Below are 23,818 nucleotides of genomic sequence, written 5' to 3'. Positions count from 1 at the left end.
CCTCCCAGAAGAATCTAAAGTAGATAATTATTTTTTTTGTATTTCATGTATGTCAAATTACAATATTTATATACATTGCATTAAATAAAATGTATTATCAAAATTAATTTCACCTACTTCTCTTTATGTCTTTTATGTGGCTTCTAGAAAATTTAAAATTACATATATGGCTCGTGTTGTATTTCTATTGGGTGTTATTTCTTTAGACTTTGGTATCCATTATCACGTCAAGAGTAAATTAGAATTCAGTTTTCTAAAATATGTTGTACTTTCCACATAGAATTCCACATAGTACATATTATTTCCCCCTTCTTTGGGCTCTAAGTAGGATTTGTCAACTAGAACAAGATAGATATTATGATGACAATTTGCCTTTTAATAAGGAGATAAAGAGGATTAATGTAAAAATAACACAAAATACAGGGCAAAGAGCTTGTCTAGATCTGAGTAGAAGTGAGGTAGCAGAGATGTATTTCTGATAGAGGTAATGAAGTTTAAGTTTAAGTGCTCTTCCCTTGTGTGGGTTCCTTCCAAGGCCCTAAGAGGATGCGAGTAATATGTTCAGAGGATCTTGTGTTTTGCAGCTCTTGAAACAGCAAGATGTTTTAACCACAACCAGTGAAAACATCAGACCCTCTCCACCTTGGCTTTCCTTTTGTCTTACTCTACCTTCTGTCAAATGGCACCGGGGTGATCACAGGCAATTTTGGGATCTGCCTAAGATAGGTTGATTTAGGGACACACTGAAATTAGGTTTAGCAGGGTGTACTTATGTGATTTGTGAATAATGAAATTGGTCTGGTTGTTTCATTTCAGAAATGGCTCTTGGGAATACTCCTCACCTCCCCCCTCAAATGTTGGGACGCCAAAGTGAAAGAAAGGCAAGAGTTGGTATTGAAATATGAACTTGTCTTGTGGTGCTTGGAAGCACAAGTATGTGGTAACTGGAGAGGAGAAAGCTCTATATAATATTTAAAGCCAGAAGCTGGTCGGTGGAAACTTCTACCAATCAGACAGTAAAGTTGCAAGTGGAGGTTTCAGTTTTCATTGGTTTCTTGTTTAGAGGGAAGATCTCTTCTGCCAGGAATATATTCTATATTGCAGTGCATACATTTACACATTTACTATGGGTTTTTTTCTCTTTTTTTGGTAGGAATAGAATGAAAGTGATTGTATCATAATGAATGTGTAGGGCACAGACTGAAGCAATACAATAAGAACAAGAAGGCTTCTGTCAGAAGTCACACACATGTGACTGATCACCATGTATTTTCAGTATATTTCCAGGGAGAAGTCTTTAAAAAATGGAAGTGTGGTGAGGATTCTTGGGGGTCCCTGACATAGTTTTGGCGTATCAGTGGATTACTCTTCTAATAATGTAAAGATCATATATTGCTTTCTCATTCTCATTTCTGAAGAGTATATGGTGGAATTTTCCAGCAGCTTGTGATATTGTGATAGGTACAGATTGAATGCAGAACCAAATATGAGAATCCTATCTTCTATTAAGTCAGACATGAGGGAGATTTCAAACATAAACCCATTTTTCTCACTAAATTTTGTTAACTAAATTAAGCATTCTCTTTGAATTTTATAAAACAGTATTTTTAATGTAAAAATGTGTTATTTGTATCAACATGCAATTTATTTATTACTGATATCTTTAAATGAATGAATAAACATTTTTAATTTTGCATTCTTAGTTTCTACCATCAAAAATGTTCTCAATGATGAATTACCTGATAATTCCATTAGGTCTTCATTTAATTTTGTTGAAAGCTGAGAACAAGAAACTACTGAGTTGTGGGGCACCTGGGTGGCTCAGTGGGTTAAGCCGCTGCCTTCGGCTCAGGTCAGGATCTCAAGGTACTGGGATCGAGTCCCACATCGGGCTCTCTGCTCAGCAGGAAGCCTGCTTCCCTTCCTCTCTCTCTGCCTGCCTCTCCATCTACTTGTGATTTCTCTCTGTCAAATAAATAAATAAAATCTTAAAAAAAAAAATTTGAAAGAAACTACTGAGTTGCAAAGGTTATTTTCATTCTCAACACCAGCACTGATATTTGGAATTCTTCATTTGTTTTGTGTCTTGGAGATTTTCTATGACTAATTTTCCACAGTAAGATCTATGGTAGATGAGACATAGGGTTTTTGTTGTTGTTGTTGTTTTGTTTTGTTTTTTTGGTGGTGTTGGAAAAGAGGCTACATAAGGAGAAAAGGAAAAAGAGACATTCTTGGGCAAGGTCAGTCTTTGGAAAGTACACATATGGGGGTTAGGAATGGAGATTGGCCCTCAAAACCATCTGTTTGCCTCTAATTCTTGGAAAGTCTTCAGATTCCTTCAGGAGTAGCAGATTCCTCCAGGAAGACACCTGGGCTAGCTGGTCTAGCTGGTAATCATACACCTAAACTAGTAATTAAAGCTCAGTGAGGAAGTATAGGAATGAAGGGTAGGGCTGGAGGGACAGGTAATTTCAGTTGGTTAGAAGGCTACTGAAAGTCAATAAAATGACTTGCGTTAGAGTTTGCAGAGCACTTGAAGGCACTACGTACTTCCGTAATTGTGTTAACTTATGGGACATTTATAAAAAGAGTTTTCGTTCTCATTTTATAGAGGAGAAAAATGAGGCTTAGAATTTTTTTGATAAAGGGTCATCTAGGAAATCTTATTTTTTAAAAATTTTTGTTTATTTGACAGAGAGATAGAGAATGAGCACAAGAAGGGGGGAACAGGGAGAAGCAGGCTCCCTGCTTGGCTCAGGACTCAATCCTAAGACCCTAGGATCCCGATCTGAGCCGAAGACAGATGCCTAACCAACTGAGCCACCCAGGCACCCCTAGGAAAACTTTCGATAGCACTTTTAATTAGTAGTACATGACATTAATGAAAAAATATTTTGGAAAATTGAATTCTGATTTACTCTCATTTGGCCTTGAAAATCTTGACAATTCATGAATGTGCCATTCAGATTCTGCAAATCTGAAACACTGTGGCTAACAAATGTTTAACCATTAGGAAATCTCTACCTGAGAAACTTAACATGGAATATGTTTTGTGGGTGTATATTTGGATTTGTTCCATACTGGGGGGGCTGATTCAAGTATAGGGAGGAAAGTAATTAAACTTATCCATGTCTTTCCTTGGTGAGAGTTCTACTAGAGTTGTGTCAGTCCCTTCCACTCCCTCCCACTCTGAGTGAACTGCAACTGTCTGAGTGATAAACTTAAATAAGATTAAATTCTACTTTTTAGATACATGGAGCAAGAGAATCACCTTTGTGTTTATTTCACGTCATTTCTCAGTTTTAGATATACCCAAATCAAGCATTACATGCCCAAATCACCAATTCTGTATATAAGCCACCTGAGGCCAGGCCGTATGATTTATAATTCCTTGTTTCTACTTCCTGTCTTAGATGTGCTTATAGAAAATTAAAGTTTATGTGAGGGAGTGGATAATTTGTTTGTTTTGAAGAAATCAGAAATTCTCCGTACATTGCTGAATATCCACTCCATGACTGACCTGCTCCCTACTCCAGAGTAGGTCCTCTGTCTGCAGCAGGATCTAAGTGTCTTTGGGGAATGTCATTTCTGCAAGGGTCTGCCGTTCTATCCCCAAAGAAGAGAAAGGGTCAGTTTCAAAATATGTTTAATATGTCTATCTTCCAGGTCCAAAGTGGCATAATGTTACATTTCAAAGGTAAATTTATCCTTTTAATTATTTTTTTCAGAAGTCGTTCATCTCTAGGAAGAGTATGTTTTCTGAACTTTCAAGAACGTTAGGTAAACTAAGAGTTTCTTCTCATACTCTCTAGTGTGTCTCCGTCTTTTCCATGATATGATCAGTGAGGAAGATTCTCATGTATCACCACACGTGAGGAGGCTTAGTTGAAGAAACTTGAAACAGCTTACTGAATTCCTGGAATAAAATATAACATTTTTTAAAAGCAGGTAAAAGTATATTGGATTTAAACATTTTTACTTGAGTCCAAATTTCTTTCCTAAGAGCAAGAATATCAACATCTAATCATTCTTTTGTTATTTCCAAGGACATTTGATTCTAGACATCCCTGCATGTTAAATGATTATCTCTGCTTTTTGGTGCTTAAGGAGCTTAGTTTTGTAACATTTCTTAAGTCCCATCTCAAGAGAATGGCACATGTGTTCCCCTACTGTGCTAACTCCCATCTACGACCAGTGGCTGCTTGCAACACTGTGTTAAGAAGGTTTAGGCTCATCCATGATCAGTGACTGGACAAGAATATAATGATTGATTAACTGTATCTGCTGTGGGTTTGCATATGTTTGGGAGTCAGAAGAAGATGAGGAAAGAAGAGAACAGTCCTTTTTCAAAGACGTCTCGATCCAACCTAAGACAGAAAATATGTTATGCCAGCAATTGTCTCCTTTCTGGGTTGGTACAGTAGGATTGGTGGCCCAGTAAAAAAATATTCCCTCACATCGCAGGAATCAATTGTTGAGTGTTAAGTAAAGGAAATCCTTGATTTTATTAGGATCTGTATTGGGCAAAGCAAGACAAAGAACTGTTTCCATGCTGTGGGTGACCTTCCTGAGGTATTTTCCTGGCTCAAAGAATTTACCATTTGGAGACCCAGTGGTGGTTTCCTGGGTGGTGTGCATGCCCTTTTGGATGCCTGCAGGAGCGGTCACTCCAAAGTCATCGTCTATGTCGCTGGGAGTTGTGGAAAAGCCCTCTGCAGTTCCCTGGATGGCAGGGTTCACTCCGGCTTGCCCTGCAGGAAGGATTCCATTCTGGGCATCTGGATTAGCTGGACTGGTAGGCAGGATGGATCCTGGGAACAGTGGCTGAAAAAGGAGTCCTGTGAAGATTTTGGGGGCCACCGGCTGGAAGGAGGAAAAGAAAAGGCAAACAAAGTAAAAAACACACGTTTTAATGCTGGTCAACTAGCCTTTTCTTTTTTGAGGGCAGCAAGTTGGGACAGGAATGGTACGATGGAAAGGATAGTCTGAGGAAAAATAATAAAGATTGGGCATTTTTCAGAAGAAATGCCTCTCTCTCCTGAGCAAGCCTGATGCTGGTTTCATGACTACAATTCGATGCTGTATTTTATTTCTCTCAGAAAGGGTAAGTCACAATCATGGGAGAAGGAATAATGAGACCCCGATGTGGGGCTCGATCCCAGGACCCTGAGATCATGACCTGAGCTGAAGGCAGAGGCTTAAACCCACTGAGCCACCCAGGGGCCCCAGATATCTGCATTTTTTTTTTATCAGTACCCTGAGTTGTCTCGATTTGGTGGTCCAAGATTAAAATTTGAGAAACACTGTCTTGGATTACCAGGTACTATAGCCAGAATTAGACTTATGCCAGAGAGAGACAAGTTGGAATATAGATGTTTTCAAGCAGGGGGTCAGGGCATTTATAGATTTGAAATAAAGAAGGTGGTAATGCCCATCATTAAAAAATAAGACACAAAAAATAAATTATAAATTACTGGGTGTATTCTATGTGGTAAGGGTAAATACTATTTCATGAAGTGTGTGTGTGTGTGTGTGTGTGTGTGTGTGTGTGTGTGTATGTGTTAGCTGCATGAAAAATAACTGTTACTATGGGTTTTACTTAAAAAAAAATTCGATGGTTATTAAGGAGGGCACGTATTGCATGGAGCTCTGGGTGTGGTGCATAAACAATGAATCTTGGAAAACTGAAAAAATAAAATAAAATTAAAAAAAAAGTTTGAGAACCACTGGTACAGCAGATAGAAAAATGACTTTTGATCTGAATCTACTATTTCTTGACCTTGGGACCTAAGTAGCTTAAGTTCTCTGAGCCTCAGTTCTATTATTTATAAATTTGGGTTAAAAATTTGTGGTTTGTGGGGTGTCTGGCAGATTCAGATTGTAGAGCATGCAACTCTTCATCTTGAAGTCATGAGTTCAAGCCCCACATTGGGCATAGTTTACTTAAAAAAAAAAAATCTGTAGTTTGTAATTTGGTGAGGATTAAAGGCAATGTATATAAAAGATCTACCAAGGTGCCTGTTACACAAAATTGGCTAAATAAGTGGTAGATGTGGGCATTCATGTACCATTGTTGCAAAACAATCCCATTGCTTGATTTTATTTGTGAACAATCTAGCAAATCTCTACCTTTTTCACAATAGAAAGATTTAAAAACAAATCTGTCTTCCCAGATATTGCCTTGACTCTTAACTTCATTGTCATGTTTAGCTACCACAGTAATTCAAGTCATTTTTTTTCCTAAAAATGACTTATGGGACAATGTATAGAAGTATCTGATAATGGTAAGATGAGTCTTATTTAGTTCAGCCCTCTAGTTATTCATGTGTGCAGGAAAAGCTCATCCATCACTATAGGATGCTCGCAAAAGAACATATTTTCCTATAAAAATAAAAAAAATTAAGCCAAGAAAATTAATCTTTCCTGCAATAAATACCAATGTATATTATTCTACATTGTATGCTTTTTAATAACTTATAATCCTAGATTTTAATCATGAACAGTTAAAAATATGCATTGAATTTCTGGATAGAACTGAATTTAATATCAATATATAGGAAAAAGGGCTAAGTCAAATTAATGGAAAAGTAGCTGTAGAAGGAGAGTGAAATCCTCAGCTAGACAAAGGTATCTTAATGCAAAGATCTATAAAAAAGGTTCAGTTTATAGTAGGCATCAGGTTTAGGGGTTGTGCCCAAAAGAAATTGTGCGGGAACAGAAAGCAAGACTGTGATTTCAGTGAGAAGAATTTGAAATGCCAGTAATTAATTTTTTTTTTTTTACCAATTCTTCTGAGCTTATGATAGCACCCTAAAAGGAAAAAATACACAAGTTATTAGACAAATTTTAATATTTTTGAAGCAAGATATGTATAACATAATTTAAAAACTTAAAATACTTGTAAAATTTGTAAAGGGACATTTTCAATTTTTTGACAATTTTTTAATTGCCTTATGACTGTTTCTCATAATTCAGGTCAGCATATGATATTGGACTGCTAATACCTAATATCTGAGTGATGTGAAATCTTCTGTCTTTAAAAGTTATACACTTTTCTATTGTTAAGTAATACATGCACATTGGAGGGAACTTGGAAAATACAGAAAGCAACAAAGAAAAAGTACCATCCCATCTTACAGAGTTTGATGGATTTTCCTCCGGATGTTTGTCACACTTTTTTTTTTTTTTACATAATGGAAGCTATTTATACAACTTATATAGGTCATATAATTTGGGTCTTAGTTTTTCTTTTAATAATATACCCACAATCATTTAACGGTAGCAATTACAAATTCAAGTACTATTTGAATGTTCTCAAAATATTTGCTTTTACTTTTGCACAACCTGCTCAATCATTTTCCTTTTGTTTAAATTTAAGTGGCACTGGATTTTTTTTCTCTACTACAGATATTATGTTGAGAGATGTATTCGTATATAGACCTTTGCTGTATTTCAGATTATTTCACCGAGATGTGTTCCCAGCTGTGAAATTAAGAATTGATATGAACTTTATATCTGACTCTGCTTTCAGAAGTAAAAGCTACCATCCGATGCAGGTCATATATGATCTTGACCCTTGGCAATTTTGTCAATGATCTCAAGTATTACCTTTCATAAAAGCAAATAGAGAGAGAGGAAAATGTTTGTATCATTTTTAGGGAAAAGATACATAGTTAATAAATAGATTTGAGGTTAAAAAAGAAATCCCCCAAATCATCAATCATTAGATCAGTCCCATTAACTTATTTTTTTATTATCTGTATGCTTTGAAGGACTGACTGGTTTACCCGTGACATTTACTAACTGTGATTGTAACTGAATAACTCTATCTCCACCTACTCACCTTCAAAGTAGAAATAAAAATATTATCTTCAAAAGTTGTTTTGAATACAGAGATAATATGTAACAAATAATAAAATACCTAGAATAGTGCCTGGTGCTTAGTAAATGTTCAGTAAGGGCTAGCTCATTATTATGAGTTCACACAATGCAAAGTAAATAGAAAACTTGGCAATTATCTGGTAAATTGAGGGAGGATGACATATTTCACACTAAGATGATTTAAAATAAAAATCACATCACAAAATAATCTTACATGGGCTCCAAGGTGTGCTACAATAACTGGTAACATCTGAAAAAGAGTGAAAAATTCAATTAAAATATATCCAAAGGTAAGTTCTAGCAGACGACACAGATACTGAGATTTTCTTAAAAGTATGCGATATTCATTGAAGAAGTATTTGTCACCAATGTATCAGCTATAGTCATAGATAGAAACCCACAGAGTTGCTTGGGAATTGGAACTCAACCAATTTGTAAAAAGGAGGTTTAGACCCATAGAGATTTAGAAACTAGTACAAGGAAACACATTCAGGAGGTAGAAGTTACGGAATAGGATGGGCAAAAAATAATTTTGGTCTCAAGCTACCTCCAAACTGAAATTCATTACAAGTAATAATGACAGTAGAAGACATGTTAAAAATGGATTTTTAAAATACAAAGATTTATCGAAGCATATATCTTTAGTTTCATAATGATTACTTGGATATTTTGCTGCTAAAATAGAGAACTGGTGGAAAATTATGGATGATAGTCTATCATCTTGATACTGGCAGAGTTCTTAGAACTAAATGAGAAATACTTTACTGGTCACTGAGAACCACTTAAATGTTACGAAGTTTTAGTTGAAAAGGCTTGGGTGAGGTGTTGGCATGCTGTAGTACTCGAAGAACTAACTTAGAGTTTGTCCAAGTGAACTCGTGTTTTAAAGTTTATTTTTATTTCAATAGAAATTCTCCTAGTGCCATGAAAGTCATCTAAATGGGAATTCTAACACTAACCAATGCAAAAGATGTGAAAGTCTTAAGAAACAGACTCTTAGTTTTGTTATTTCCCAGGACAGTTTGTTCAGTAATACCCAGAATGCCAAAAGTACATACATTTAAGTATATACATTTAAGAACAAAGCAGTCCATCAGATCTTTGGCTACTGACAATAAAAAAAGCCAACCAGTCTTCAGAATGGTGACTGGAAAGTCGGTTGAAGGGAAGGGGCACAGAGGATTTGGAAAAAACCATAATTGAGATTTGTTCTTTAAAGCCCATTTCAAAGGAACAAAAAGATACAAATAGGAAACCACAAATGTATCAATAAAAAGTGGGATAAAAGATAATTTAGTTGCTCACCGATACAACAATAAGGAGAAAAATTTTTTATTAGTTTTTGGTAGAGATATCGTTTAAAGTAAAAATAGCTAACGCTGAATGTTTACTGTGTGGTACGTACTGTTTTAAGTGTTTTATGTTTATTTGCTCATTTAATCCTTGGAACAACCCTAGAGGTAGATTCTACTTTAATCCCTATTTTAAATCATGAGGAAAATGAGCCACGGAGTGGTGAGTCACTTGACCACACACAGTAACTAGAGAGCTGGGATTTGACCAGAGTTTTGTCGTTCTAGAGTTTACCCTTAACCACATTGGCCTTGCTTTGATAAGTGAGAGCTGTGGACGGGTGCCCAGGTTTCTGACAAGGATGTAGGCCACTCTGCATAGGGAGACACAGGATTGGAGGGCTGGGACTGCACAGGAGGCCGAGGAGGTGCTGGCATATGCTGGAGAGACTGAAGAATCCCTACTGAGAATGGGGACTGATTGACGTTAGTGCACACTAATACCAGACTCTCTCTGCTCTACCTCAGTGACATCTGCAGTGCCTACTAATGCCTTGGACTCCAGTGGATATTCTTTTCTTTTTCTTTTTTTTTTAAGATTTTTATCTATTTATTTGAGGGTGAAGGAGAGTGAGAGAGAGGGAGTATGAGTGGGGTGAGATGTTGAGGGAGAAGCAGACTCCTCAATGAGCAGGGAGCTTGAAGTGGGGAACCCAGGACTCTGGGATCATGACCTGAGCCACAGACAGATGCTTAACCCACTGAGCCACCCAGGCGCCCCGCCAGTGGGTAGTCTTCGGTGAATATGAAATGTACTAAACTGGGCTTCAAGGTTAGAGCAGGGCAACAACTGAAGCTGAACCTGGGGAGGTAGCATGTGGATTATTCAGGATCATGTGTTAAAGAGTCGCATTTTATTTGCCTGTATCTCTAGTCTTTTTCAGAGGATTACTTTTATTATTAAGATCTAAATAAGCAACAAATACTTAGAGTAAAGGCTCTAATATATCTCTTAAGAAATAAGCACTGGTTGATAGACAAGTAAGTATACATCTCAATATTTTTTTAAAAATGTAAAAATTAGTTACATCACAGGATTTCCCAACTATGAAATAAATGAAGCAGTGGAGAGTTTCTTGTGTTGTTATTTTGGACAAATGAAAGCGCAGAGAAAAGCATTAGTTACGTATGATATAGGATTTAAATTGAGCAGCTTCAAATTGTTTGTCAATTAAACTCAGCTTTGATTATAATTACTAATTAATGCAAGCTTACTCTTATGAAGACCTGGAGGTGTCCTTTGTGGTAGGATGATGGTAAGAATGTATTCATTCATTGCTGTATTCATGTTTCATAATTTTGAAATGTGTTTTTAAAATCTTATAATTTTGTATGTCTTTGGACCCACAAATACTGTTTCTAAGAACTGGTCCTAAGGAAATAATCATTGATATGCTCAAAGACTTATTTGAAGGATGTTCACTGTAATATTATTTACAGAAGCAAAAATTTTGATGAAAAAACCCCAATTTTTGCAACATGGTGGAATACTAAGCAATCAATAAAAACAATTTTGTAAGTGAATATTTCAAAGTACAAAGACCATTCAAAATACATTAAGTGAAAAAATTAGATTATAGGACATTAGACATAGTAAGATCATATTTCGTTTAAAAAATATACTTACATGTGTAGCAAAAGGACTGTAAGGACATACCCTAGAATGCTGACCATGTTTAGTGCTGGCTGGTAGGGTTATGGGTGAATTTTATTTTTCTTTTTGCTTTTCTACATTTTCTTAATTTTCTATAATTAACACACAGTACACGTAATACAGAAATAGCTTCTAAAAAAATTAGATCATTTTGTGGGAATGATAGGGGCTGAGTTCATGCATTAGAATAAGTGATCTACAAACAACTTAGTCTAGTTCTAAAGAGATCATTGTGTTTTTCTCCGAGCCATTAAGCTATTTAGAGAAGCTTCAATGCTGAAACTTGGGCTTTGTCTGTAGTTAAGAGGCAACACTTATGATAGGAGTGATGCTATATGCATTTCATTAAAATCCTAAAGGGAGAGGGTTTTTCAGGGTTTTTCTGGAAAGCAAGTGATGATGGGAGGGGAGAAGGAACTAGAGACTTGCTGGGGAACTGAGAGGAGGCACGAATCCAGAGCATAGAAAAGGAGATTAGGTTTGCTGGAAATAAACTTTATCCATCTCTCAATTGTTTCTTTGGGATGATTCTGGCCACCCAGAAAGTCTTTTATAGAAAACAGCAAGGTAGAAAAGATTCCTGCTGCCTCTCGATTTCCCTCCTTATATTCTTTACCTTTTAATTTTCCCCAGCACCTCACATTTTCCCGTTACCTGTTACAAACGTATTTTAGGGAAGTTATGAGGTGGCACGCTGTTTTCTCCGTGAATTTTCATCAAGGACTAAATTACGAAAGATGTTCTATGTTCAGCTGAACATTCCTCTGTAAATTTCTGGGCAAAACCTTTTTCTAAGATTTATTTATTTATTTGAGAGAGAGAGAGAGAAGGGGGAGTGGCAGAGGGAAAGGGAGAGAGAGATCCCCCAGCAGACTCCCCTCTGAGCATGGAGTCAGATGCAGGGGTCCATCCCAGAACCCCCAAAACATGACCTGAGCAGAAAACAAGAGTCTGATGCTCAACCCACGGAGCCATTTGGGTGCCCCTCTGTGTAAGAAATTTTAAGAACCTTAAAAAAATTTCTTTCCTTCCCTTTTAGGCTTCTACTTGATAGAAAATGCTCCCCAGTGTTGAACTGAACTCCCGTCTTGAACTTACTTGGGATTGCAGCTGCTGTTGTGTGTTCAGTACCCCCAGGCTCAGGGGGAGGGTCTGGGGACCAGGTGGCATCCCTGCAGCAGGATTTAGCTGTCGGGCAAAGAACAAGATCGTCATTGTGTTGTTCCATGTTGAACATTCGAGAAACTAAAATGTATTTATTAAACATAAAATATGCTTAAAGGGAGGATTTGCTATGCAAGTATTTACATTTACTATGCACACCCCAAAATAGTACGTGATATACTATTGCACTAGGAATTAGGTGCGGAGATGAAGTTCGGGGACTTATTTAGTCTACTAGTATGACCATAAGGTCCAGGACTAACATTTCCCATATGAACCCATTCTCTTGAGGATTACTTGGATGATTTTATTCTCATTTTCCACTTTTGGCTACAATAACTATGGTTCCGGAGATTTTTCTGATAGCTTTCTTATAAAGAAATTAATTTCTTCATAGGCCTCCCCATAAAAATGGTGAGGGTCACATTGAAATATCTAGTCTAAATACAGTCTAGTATCATGCATAAATCTCACCACCTTAGCCAGGAAAGGTATTTATTATGTTTCTTTTCCCAAATAGAGTAAATTATACAGATAGTCCACGAGAAGAATGAAGATCTTTCTTACCCCTTCGAGTTTGCTCTTGATGGGGTGATGATAGTGGTCATAGGTTTTGTGTGGGTGTGTGGACATTTTAGGGACAGTGAGGAAAATATGTTGGAAGAATGTGCAGAGGAGCCAGAAGAAGAGGTAAGAAGAACTAAAGCAGTTAAAGACCTGAGAATTCGATTCATTTCCTTAGAAGCACTTCTGCTAAGAAAAACTTTTTTTTTTTTAAAGATTTTATTTATTTTATTCGACAGACAGAGATCACAAGGAGGCAGAGAGACAGGCAGCGAGAGAGAGGAGGAAGCAGGCTCCCTGCTGAGCAGAGAGCCCCATGCGGGGCTGGATCCCAGGACCCTGGGATCATGACCTGAGCTGAAGGCAGAGGCTTTAACCCACTAAGCCACACAGGCGCCCCTAAGAAAAACTTTTTATGATGTACTGAATAGCACCTCATGCTCTGACTTTTCTGTGTTCTCTTTCAACTTATCTACAATACTAGTGTGTGTGTGTGCATGTGTGTGTGTGTATTTGCGGATACACTCAAATTAGGTATTGTATTTAACAGTGGATATTAAAATGATATAAAAGAGTACTTACCAGCTGCAGATCTGACCCCAGTGTGAACAACTGCGTCAGTGGTATCAGACTTAAAGAGGGGAGTACCTGTAGGGGCGTTGAAATTGATGTGAGACCAGAGCTTGTCTGTTTCCACCATGCTGTCAGTGGCAGATATCCTCGTGTCTATACTCCCAATACAGGTGGATTTAGGATGAAGGTAAATGGAAGTAAATTTGGGGCCTCTCACCAGCTTTGCCTCCCCTTCTGTGGCCCCCAGTGTCACCCTAGCAATGTGTTGAGTTTAAAAATGTGTAATTGGTTCTTATTTCTTATCTCAGAGTAATTATTCACAATGAAATACCGCCTCACACCTGTCAGAAGAGCTAAAAATAACAAGTTAGAAACAAGAGATATTGGTGAGGATGTGGAGAAATGGGAATTTTTCTTACACTGTTGGTGGGAATGCAAATGGTACAGCCACCCTGGAAAACAGCACGGAGGTTCCTCAAAAAGTTGAAAATAGAGCTACCCTATGACCCAGCAATTGCACTACTGGGTATTTACCCTAAAGATATAAACATAGTCATTCGATGGGGCACGTGCATCTGAATGTTTATAGTAACAATGTCCACAATAGCCAACGTATGGAAAGAGATGTCCATCAACAGAAAAATGGATAAGGAAGATGTGGCGCATATATATATATATATTTATATTTATATGTATATATATATGATATATATATGAATACTACATATATATACTACTAAATTTAGTATATATAGATACTAAATACTACATATATATATATATATATCATATATATGAATACTACTCAGCCATCAAAAATTGAAATCTTACCATTTGTAACAATATGTATGGAACTAGAGAGTATTATGTTAAATGAAATGAGAGAAAGACAGAGACCATATAGCTTCACTCCTATGTGTAATTTAAAAAACAAAACAGATGAACACAGGGAAAGGGAGGGGAAAATAAAATAAGATGAAATCAAAGAGGGTTTAAGAAACAAGCTGAGGGTTGCTGGAGGGGCGGTGTGTGGGAGTGATGAGGGAGCAGGAGGCTGGCTGAGGACAAAGCAAAAGCTGGCGCCTCGCACCCCCTCTCCATCCGCTCCCCCTCAGTCATATGTGTAGCATCCCTCAGGCAGCCTGACTGCCATGAACAATAAGCAAATAGTTAACTTGCTGGGATCACAATCCTGCAAGACAGGAGTCTCCCTTGGCTTACAAATGTCCTAAATCTCACTAACAAAGACGATTGATAGCAAGATTATGACATCCCACCAAAAATTCTCCCAACTATCTTGATGTCAATGGCTGGCCTAAAGATGACATTGATCAAGCCACAAGGGCAAGGCCTCCGGTATCCTGGCACCCTGTAGGCCCTCTTTAGCATATGAAAACTCTGTTGAAACCTCCCTTTCCCTCACCTTCCCCCAACCACAGGGTACAGAACCTGCCTTCTCTCACAACCCAGGGCAGCAGCTCTTCCTGCCCTCGGGTCCTGTCCCCGTGCTTTAATAAACCACCATTTTGCACCAAAGATGTCTCAAGAATTCTTTCTTGGTCATCGGCTCCGGACCTCAGCCCACCGAACCCCACCTAGGTTCTAGAACTTCATCAGGAGGACGGGGTCGTTGGGTGACGGCCATAAAGGATGGCACTTGGGGTGATGAGCAGCGGCTGTTGTATGCAACTGCTGAGTCACTAAACTCTACCTCTGAAACTAATAATGCATTAAATGGTAACCAACTGATTTAAAATAAAATGAAATAAAGATAAATTATATACTTTAGTACTTAACTTTACATATCTAATTCTGTCTTCCCTTTTTTTTTTTTTTAAGATTTTATTTATTTATTTGACAGAGAGAAATCACAAGTAGATGGAGAGGCCGGCAGAGAGAGAGAGGGAAGCAGGCTCTCTGCTGAGCAGAGAGCCCGATGCGGGACTCGATCCTAGGACCCTGAGATCATGACCTGAGCCAAAGGCAGCAGCTTAACCCACTGAGCCACCTCAAATTGTATAAGCTTCAGTCAGGTTCCTTAAGGAATGGGACGGAGTCCTGTCTTGAGTGCTCCCTAATGTCCACAAACTAAAAGAGAGAACTTTAGACTTTGGGGTTGTACTATTTCATAAAGTCTAGATGTAGGTAAGGAGGGATCCTTTAGAGCAGAGCAGGTGTTGGAGTTGTAAGAAGGGGTAGCCAAGAGATAATACAGTTTTCCAAAGTTCTTACATAAACAAATTTTACAACATTAGCTCATTGGTAACAATGGAATTTAAGAAAATTACAAGGAAATCCGGTTAGTTTTCTAGAGCTATCTTAATCCCTGCCAGCTCTGGCAGACAGACCACATACAATTATGTCCCAGTATTGCAAGGGCATTGATGACCAAGCTTTGTCATTAGGTGTCGCTCTTGCTTTTCAGGTTTTACTGTTGGTTGCTACACCAAATTCTTATTGAGACAAAAAGAAAAAGAATGAAGATGCTTCGCTTTTTCTGCTCAAAATTTTCAAAAAATGTGTTGGTTCTTTTTGGTGGTTGTTGTTCCCAGGAGAAAGTCTTTTTCTCTTGTTCAGCCATGAGACTGTGTGTAAATCTTGATTTTAAATTCACTATTCCTACCATGCTTCCTTTGTCGGTCTGCAAATGTTCCCCACGGTGTAGGACTCTCACCTGATTTGGCTGCTGCTGGTTTAGAAGTGTTGCCTGGTGTGGAGCCGGTTTTGTTGGAGGAAGTCCCAAAACAGGGTTAAGCTGTGTCTGTAATAACAAATATTAGATCAGGCAGTGATGGGTCTGAGGTTTTGTATCCATTTATTTCCAGATGTAACAAGATGTCCCAAATGCAGAAATGTCTGCCTTTAGGCTCTGTGTGTTTCTGAATTTAACTCCCTGGGATGTTTCGTGTATGGCAGGAGATGAATTGTAGAGTGGAAAAATGCCAGAGCAGAGGGTAGTGTGGGGAAGGATGTAGGGTGGCGTTGGGCACATGGACCTCAGATAGGAGTTCCTAGGCTTCTTTCTCTTTTCTGTAACTGCCTCCCTCCTTTTTCAGGACATGGAATACATCAGCTGCACCTTAGCTCTGTAAACTTTTGCTTTTCCCCCATGCCTGAAGGTACACTGCCATAACTTACCTTCCTAGTTCTGCCTTGTGCCTGACAAGTCATTTCCGGTAATGGAAATTCAATCTCCTTCCTGGCCGGGGTATTTTCTTAGTGTATTAAGAATAACTGAACTCTAGGGGTGAAATTGACCTTGACATCGATATTAGCTAACTAATCATCATTGATTCGTTTTTTATGCCTTCATAATTCAATAAATTCATTTACAAATAATAAAAAATACCTTGTCCATGTGTTCTGAGTTTTCATTTGATAAATATCACTACTACATCTTGTAGACATATCAGTGTTACACCCCAAATCTCCTCCTCCACTAACTTTCTGGCTGCTCTCACATCATTGGCTATTGGTAGTCTGCATTAACCTGCAAACCACTCCTTCGTCAACCCTGAATGATGACTGGGCACCTGGAAAGTTTTATTTTTCTTGAGTTTTCACAAATTGTATCACAATTTAAATACACTAACGACACCTTATTTAGAGGAACCATTGAGTAAATTTTTTGAAGTGAGAAGTCATATTTTACAAAAGAATTACTAATTTGCTTTGTTTTAAAATCAATTTTTGCAGACAACGTCTTTAAAGGAGAACATAAGTGTATTTGGAGCGAAATAAGAAGGACAGTGGTTCTATCCTATTCCCATAAGATCACCTTGTTCCTCTTCATAGAACTAATCATAGTTATAATTTATAAATTAATGTTTCTTTAAAAAGTCTTTATTTGTATCTACAGTCCTTGCAAACACCGTGAGGGATCATGTCTTTTTCTTCCCTGGTCACCATTGTATTTTCAGCACGAGCACAGTATCTGGTACGTTGAGATTTCATTAAGTATTTGTTGATTGTATGGGTGACTATAGATGTGTCAAGGGAGTTCAACTAAGAATGGTCTCTTTTTGTTCTTCTATTTCATAGAAAATTCCTCCTAATTTTTTCTGTATGTCAAATATCATCTCAGGTGGCCAAAGGGAAGTCTGCTTAGAGATGCAAACCACCCACATCTATGTCTATAAAATATTGGAGGACAATTGGAGGACATATTCAAACACTATTCCTCCTTTCTTTCAAACACCTGTTACATGTGAACATTTTTCAGTGTTCTAAGGAAAAAAGTTGGCCACTTTGTAATATCCCCTCACTTTTGTACACTTTGATCAGTTTTTTAGGGTTTATCTAGTCACACAATTTGGTAACCTTTTTAGGCTTTATAAGTCTACATGTTTCATGCTTCCAATTAGGAAGCATGAAATGTAGTTTACCTCTTTAGTCATGAGAAAATAATTGGTTGCCAAGAAAATCTTCGTTTTGGAGAATGAAATAATTATCGGTTTTAAGTAGATACAATGTAAGACATTTTCTGGTTTCTACCCCACTGTTCTGCCAAAATAATTGAAATTCTATTACATTAGAGTGGGTGCTTTTTAAGAATCTAAGTATGTTGAAATGTGCACTGACACCTTGTTAATTTGTCATTTTTCGCGTTGGAAAATAGAAACAGAAAACTGAGGGGATGGGTCACAGGACAGAGCAGTATTGATGGAGTACTGGGAGAAAGCTAGGTCTACAAGCAGAGGGTGCTACCGAGGCTGCTTGGTAATAAAATAAACATATTGCACTTACCGGTAATGACTGAGTTGACCCTAGAAGATAAAGTAGCAGAATCATAGTCTTCATGTTTCAAAAGGATACCTATAATAACAAAATAGTATCACTCTTTCACTCTATTTTTTCCCCCTGTTCAGAGAAGACATTTTTTAAAAAACTCTATTTGAAATAGGAGCAATTAATGTTACCTTTCTCTCCACTTGGCAAAAGGTGTGATAATATTCAAAGTCCTGTTGATTGCTCCAGTGTCTGTGGTGGATAATTTTGCCCTTGGATGAGTTGTAAGTTTGTAGGGGAATTTAAACTCAATTCCAGGAGGCTGGCAACTGAGAGGCCAATCAGGACTTGGCTTCTGTGAAATCATTTGGTTTCTTTCATTTCCCAACACTTCATTAGGTGAGTTATTAGCTGCAGACATCATATTACCCAATGTCTACTATTTGAATAGAGGGTATTTCAGGAAGACATACTTTGTGCAATTAAGAAAAGTGCAGACAAAAAAAAAATTACAATCCTCTTTTACCTCCTCTTTCCCAAATGACTTCCCAGATGTACCTGTTTTGTCATGTTTCTATGAGCATACAAATCAGACATCAGAATGTTCAGCTTTGTGCATAGTTAAAAAAATTAGGCCTGTTATGTATTGCTTAGCAACTTTATTTATTTGACAAATAATGGATAACTGCATGTGTTAGTACATACAGCTTTATTTCATTTATTTAATGGTTTTATTATATTACATAACATTTCTTTTTGATGGACATTTCATCCATTTTCATTGTATTTTATAATGATAAAAATGGAACAATGGACATCGTTATAAAACTTGTCTCACAGATGTGGGGGTATTTCTGTAGGTTTTATTCCTAGAACTGCAGAATTCAAGGATATCTGTTTTAAGTTTCAATAGATAAGGCTGAATTGCCATCCAGAAATGTTGAATGTATGCTTTATTTTAAACAAAGAAAAAGATACTTAAACTTGAGCAAAACACAGATGCTCACTGAGGTCTGTTTCACAACAAAAGAATAACTAAGTGCTCACCATAGGTTTTCAGGGCCCCAGGCTGCACCAGGAGTTTTTGAGATTTGCTACTTCTTTAATGATGTTTTTAATGGACCTTGGTTGGGTCTATTCAACAACTTCTGAGTACAAATCAATGATGAATTTATGTCATGCCAGGATTTCATGTGGAAGGCCACCATAGCTTTGGCTTGTTTTAAGGTCCAGAAAGTCTATCAGTGGAAAATTGTCTGAGATAATGAGGCATTCCAAAAAGCTTTTCTGTAACTACTCCTTTCATGACACAATCAATTTTTGTTATTGTCAGGTGGGAATGGGAATACTGTCTAGGTGGGGAAGCAAAGTCTAGCAAGTTTGGTAAGTGACAGTGATAAGAGCACCTGCAGGTATGAAGGAGAGCATGGTTAATTTTGGTGGGGGCAGAAAAACAGAACAAGTTTCACAAGGAGGTGGCCCTCAGCTGGGTTTTGAAGGATAAGAAAAAATTCGTTAAGAAGGCAAACAGAGCATCGAGGCAGACCAAGCGTCCAGGTATGGAGGGATGATGCTCTTGGTTCCTCTCACTAGAACAAAATGGAGTAAGGGTCAAAGTAGGGGATGGGGGTGGAGAGATACCTAATTTTAACCTTCTGTAACATTTTGTTAGTTTCTGTTACTCATGGTGGCACTTAATTAGACATTATTTTATAGGGCTCCTTCATTATTGCTCAATTGTATATTTCTCTTGAATTGGAGGGAGAGTCCTTAAGGCCTTGTCTTATATTTGTTTAGCGTCCTTTATGTTAAGGGCATTGAAAAGCACTAGATGGTCACCACATGTCAATGAATATATGGTAGAGGTATATGCTATTGGGAGTTGGAACAAGGTTGAGGTGAAAGAAAACTTCAGAGAAGAGATGGGGCTCTAGGGGCACCTGGGTGGCTCAGTGGGTTGAAGCCTCTGGCTTCGGCTTGGGTCATGATCCCAGGGCCCTTGAATCAAGCCCTGCATCGGGCTCTCTTCTCAGCGGGGAGCCTGCTTCCCTCTCCCTACCTGCCTGCCTCTCTGCCTACTTGTGATCTCTCTCTGTCAAATAAATAAATAAAATCTTAAACAAAAAAAGAGATGGGGTTCTAAATGGATTTGAAGAACAAATATAATTGGTGAGACAGAGAATAACCTGAGCAAATTTATTTATGTTTTCACAGGGTTTCAACACATTCATTGATTCCTTTACTAACTCAACTCATTCTTCCAACCCATAATTCAGATATATTCACTCTGTGTTCTGCTAACATTGTTTTAGTCCCTGGAAATGCAAGTGGCTAGAAGGGGCAAAAATCCATGTCCTCATGAGCTTACATTTTGGTGGGGGGAAACATGAAATATTCAAGCATCCCATGTGACCCTAGAAAATCCACTTTCCTGGGGCATTATTTTCAATGAATGTGTAGGAGGTTGCACTTCCTTAATTTTCTTTTATTTTTCTCTTTGGTGGAGGCAGAGTTGAATTTTATGGCACTGTTGTTTCTGGAGTTAGGTGAGGAGACTCATGCTCTATCTCTAGCCTAGAGCACAGCGCTAGAAAACAGCTCGTTGAAACTGAATCACCATGACTGTCTGGGCATCAGGTGATTCAGGGAACTGACAGTGCATCCAGTTCCCGTTGTAGACGTGCCTCCAACCCCAGGTGGGAATGGAACACGCCCTAGCTGGCAAACTGAGCAGTGAGGTTTGATCCAAATAAACACGGGAATTCAGAAGGCTGAGTAATTTCTTAGACAAGAAATTTTAAGTCTGTAAGCAGATAACTTGCAATAATATAATTATGGAGTTGAGTGTCAAGAAATATGCACTATAAAAGGAAAGAAATCCCTAAATCATTATAAAACAGAGACATGAGCAAAAACAATGAGGTCACTTATTTTTCTGAAACAACTTAGGATATTAGGATTCATTAAAGTATTTTATGAGCTGCAGATGACATTTTTGGACCAGTAGGTCTAGACGTTTCTTGATCTTTCTAATTGGTTTTAGTTTCATTTCTTTTGGTTATGGATTTCTTTGAGAATCTGATTGAATTTATACATCATCTTCTCAGAGAAGTATATATATGCTCCTGAACACAATGTGTATTAGAAAACTTTAGAGGCTTCATGGGTCTCCTGATAGCTCAGGTTAAGAGTCTTTGGTTTAATTTTTTTATTTTATTATTATTGTTTTTTTAAGAGAGAGAGAGAGAGAGAGTGCATGAGCAGGGCAGGGGGAGGGATAAAGGGAGAGAGAGAGAGAGAGAGAAACTTAAGCAGGCTTCATGCCCAGTGTGAGGCCCAATGCAGGGCCTGATCACATGACCCTGAGATCATTAACTGAGCTGAAATCAGGAGGCAGACCCTAACCGAGTGAGCCACTGAGGCACCCCAAGAATCTCTGGTTTTGAGGGATCTTTGTGGAAACGTTTAGTGATCCTTGAACCCATACCCAAGGTTCTCTTTGTGAATCCCAATGAAAGAACAAGGCAAATTGGAAACCTCTCTCTCCTTCTACTACTTGATAATTCGCCACAGAGATAAAAGTATTTGAGATACATTGTTAGTCATTAGCTATATTGATAGCTTGACTGGATAAGCCACATAAATGAATAAACAGAAACTGTAGTCAGCATTCCCGGATTCAGGGTAATTTCAGTGATACCTATTAAACGTAAACATAAATTGTACGGGGCCAAGCATTGTACTAGATGTTAGGACAAAAAAATGAATGAGACAGAAGCTCTGCTTGAATTCTGGTGGAAAATACAGCGAGTATCTGATCACTGTCCAATGTACAGGTGAAATGGAAGTGTGTAGTAGAGGTCAGAAGACTGCCCTAGTGCATTTTCATTTTGTTTCTCTTCATTGGTTCATGGTATTCCCTCTGCCTAGGGTCTTTCTTTTCATCTCCGCTGTCGACGTGTACTCATCCTTAAAGATCCCTCTTTATGCTACAATCTCCATCAAGTCTCTCTTTCTTCCCTAATCTGGAGTCATCCTTCTCCTTTTCTGAAAACTTCTGGGAATTTGTGACTTTCTTACTTATTTAATTCTATTTTGGCTGATGTTATTGCTATTTGTGCTTATGTTCTGAGATACCAGATTTCAAGTTAGACCTTGTTACTGTAGCATTCAGCAAAGTATCTTGCATGTGGTAGAACAATTAATGTGAGTTGAGTTGAATTAACTCTTGCTTGACTTTGTCAATTTACAAAATTCTTTAAAATTGTTGACCAGTTTTGGGCACCTGGTGACTCAGTTGTTAAGTGTCTGCCTTCAGCTCTGGTCATGATCCCAGAGTCCTGGGATTGAGCCCCACATCGGGGGTTCGGGCTCAGCGGGGAGCCTGCTTTGCTTCCCCCCTCCCACTCTCCCTGCTTGTCTTCCCTCTCTTCGTTGCATCTCTCCCTGTCAAATAAATAAATAAAATCTTAAAAAAAAAAATTGTTGACCAGTTTGTAGGATCCCAGAGGAAATCAGGGCATATACTTGGAAATCTGCAGAAGAGGGACTTTTTTTTTTTTAGATTTATTATTTATTTATTTGACAGAGAGATAGAGATTACAAGCAGAGAGGCAGATGGAGGGAGAGAGAGAAGCAGGTTCCCTGCTGAGCAAGGAGCCCGATGTGGGGCTCCATCCTGGACTCTGAGATCATGACCTGAGCCGAACACAGAGGCTTAACCCACTGAGCCACCCAGGTGCCCCAGAAGAGCCACTTTTTAATGGAATAATTTTGTGAATGCCAGAAGGACAGCCACTAAATTAAATATATCTAAAATTCTGCTAAATAGAATATAACTATATAAGTTTTTATTAATCTTTTGAAGTTCTGTGTAGATTAGGCATCCGAAAAACATGTCTAGACTTCTTGGCAGAGTGGGTTGCCCCTTGTCAGAGGTGCTAAAGTTCAGTATGTAATGTCATTATAAATGCTGGATATGTTGTATCAGTTTTCTACATTTTACAACGTGGAGCTCAATAGATTGCGGTAGCATTGTACTCTGTTTATGTAGAAAAATTTCAACTCAACATTAAAAGTATATATTTATGGATTTTAAAAAAAAGTAAGCTTGATTGTAGATGATTTTCTAAAATGGAAAAGAATGTCCTGCCAATGGCAACAATTGGGGTTGCTGTGGGGAGGGATACAAGACAGAGTACTGGCGTCATGGATTAATTCGTAATTTCAGTGTTGGATGATATGATGGTTTAGATAAGGTTCTGGGATGGTGTTGGAAATTTATATAGTTTCAGAGTCCATATGATACTGCCAATTGGGTAGTGATTTATAGTTTTGTCAAAGTAATTAGGGAAATAGATAGTTTCAAAATCAAAGGGGATGATTCTGTGGGGCCATATTTGAAACACAGATTCTGTGTTTCAAAGCTAGATGCAGGGACAGTGTAGGGTCGGGTGCCATTACAGAGAGATGCTTTGCTTCAAAGTAATTGTCATTGGTGCCAGCTTCTGGGTTGTTGTAGGATGGGGCGGTTTGCTTTATGGTTTCTGTTACTCATGGTGGCACTTAATTACATGTGGTGGTGATGGTAGAAGTTGCTTCAGAAATAGTGGTAGCAGGGGTGATGAAAGTTACGGTCGTGGTTTGGTTTGAGGGTGAGAGTTGAAAATGAAAACATTAGGTCTGAATTTTGGTTTGGATAGAGCATCACAGGAGGGAAAATTTCTTTTTGATAATGCTTAGTTTGTCTAAGTCTGTTGTTGATTAGTGGGTTTGGATGGAGTTTGGTGAGACTGACCAGTATTTTTTGAGATAGCTTTGGAAAAAATTGAGATTTATGAGTTTCTTAAATGAATAACAGGTTTTAGAAAATATTTTGGTAGATGAGATTTTGACTGACTAC

The 23,818-nt window shown here is 38.0% G+C and overlaps 1 protein-coding gene across 1 annotated transcript; it reads right to left on the bottom strand.

Moving 5' to 3' along the window:
• Positions 1-3,629: 3,629 nt before the first annotated feature.
• On the bottom strand, positions 3,630-18,191 carry AMTN (amelotin). Its single transcript, XM_059396708.1, has 9 exons — positions 18,108-18,191; positions 17,935-18,003; positions 15,863-15,949; positions 13,198-13,263; positions 11,986-12,075; positions 8,096-8,131; positions 6,784-6,810; positions 4,599-4,863; positions 3,630-3,916 (listed from the first exon to the last, which is right to left on the bottom strand). The coding sequence occupies exons 2-9, from the start codon at positions 17,986-17,988 to the stop codon at positions 3,906-3,908; spliced, it is 636 nt and encodes a 211-aa protein (XP_059252691.1). The 5' UTR covers positions 17,989-18,003; positions 18,108-18,191; the 3' UTR covers positions 3,630-3,905.
• Positions 18,192-23,818: the final 5,627 nt, after the last annotated feature.

The sequence above is a fragment of the Mustela nigripes genome, chromosome 1 (assembly GCF_022355385.1).
Source record: "Mustela nigripes isolate SB6536 chromosome 1, MUSNIG.SB6536, whole genome shotgun sequence".
In the NCBI taxonomy this organism is placed as follows: domain Eukaryota; kingdom Metazoa; phylum Chordata; class Mammalia; order Carnivora; family Mustelidae; genus Mustela; species Mustela nigripes.
Note: the sequence above shows the minus strand (reverse complement) of the source record. Positions and strands in the feature narration are given on the sequence as shown.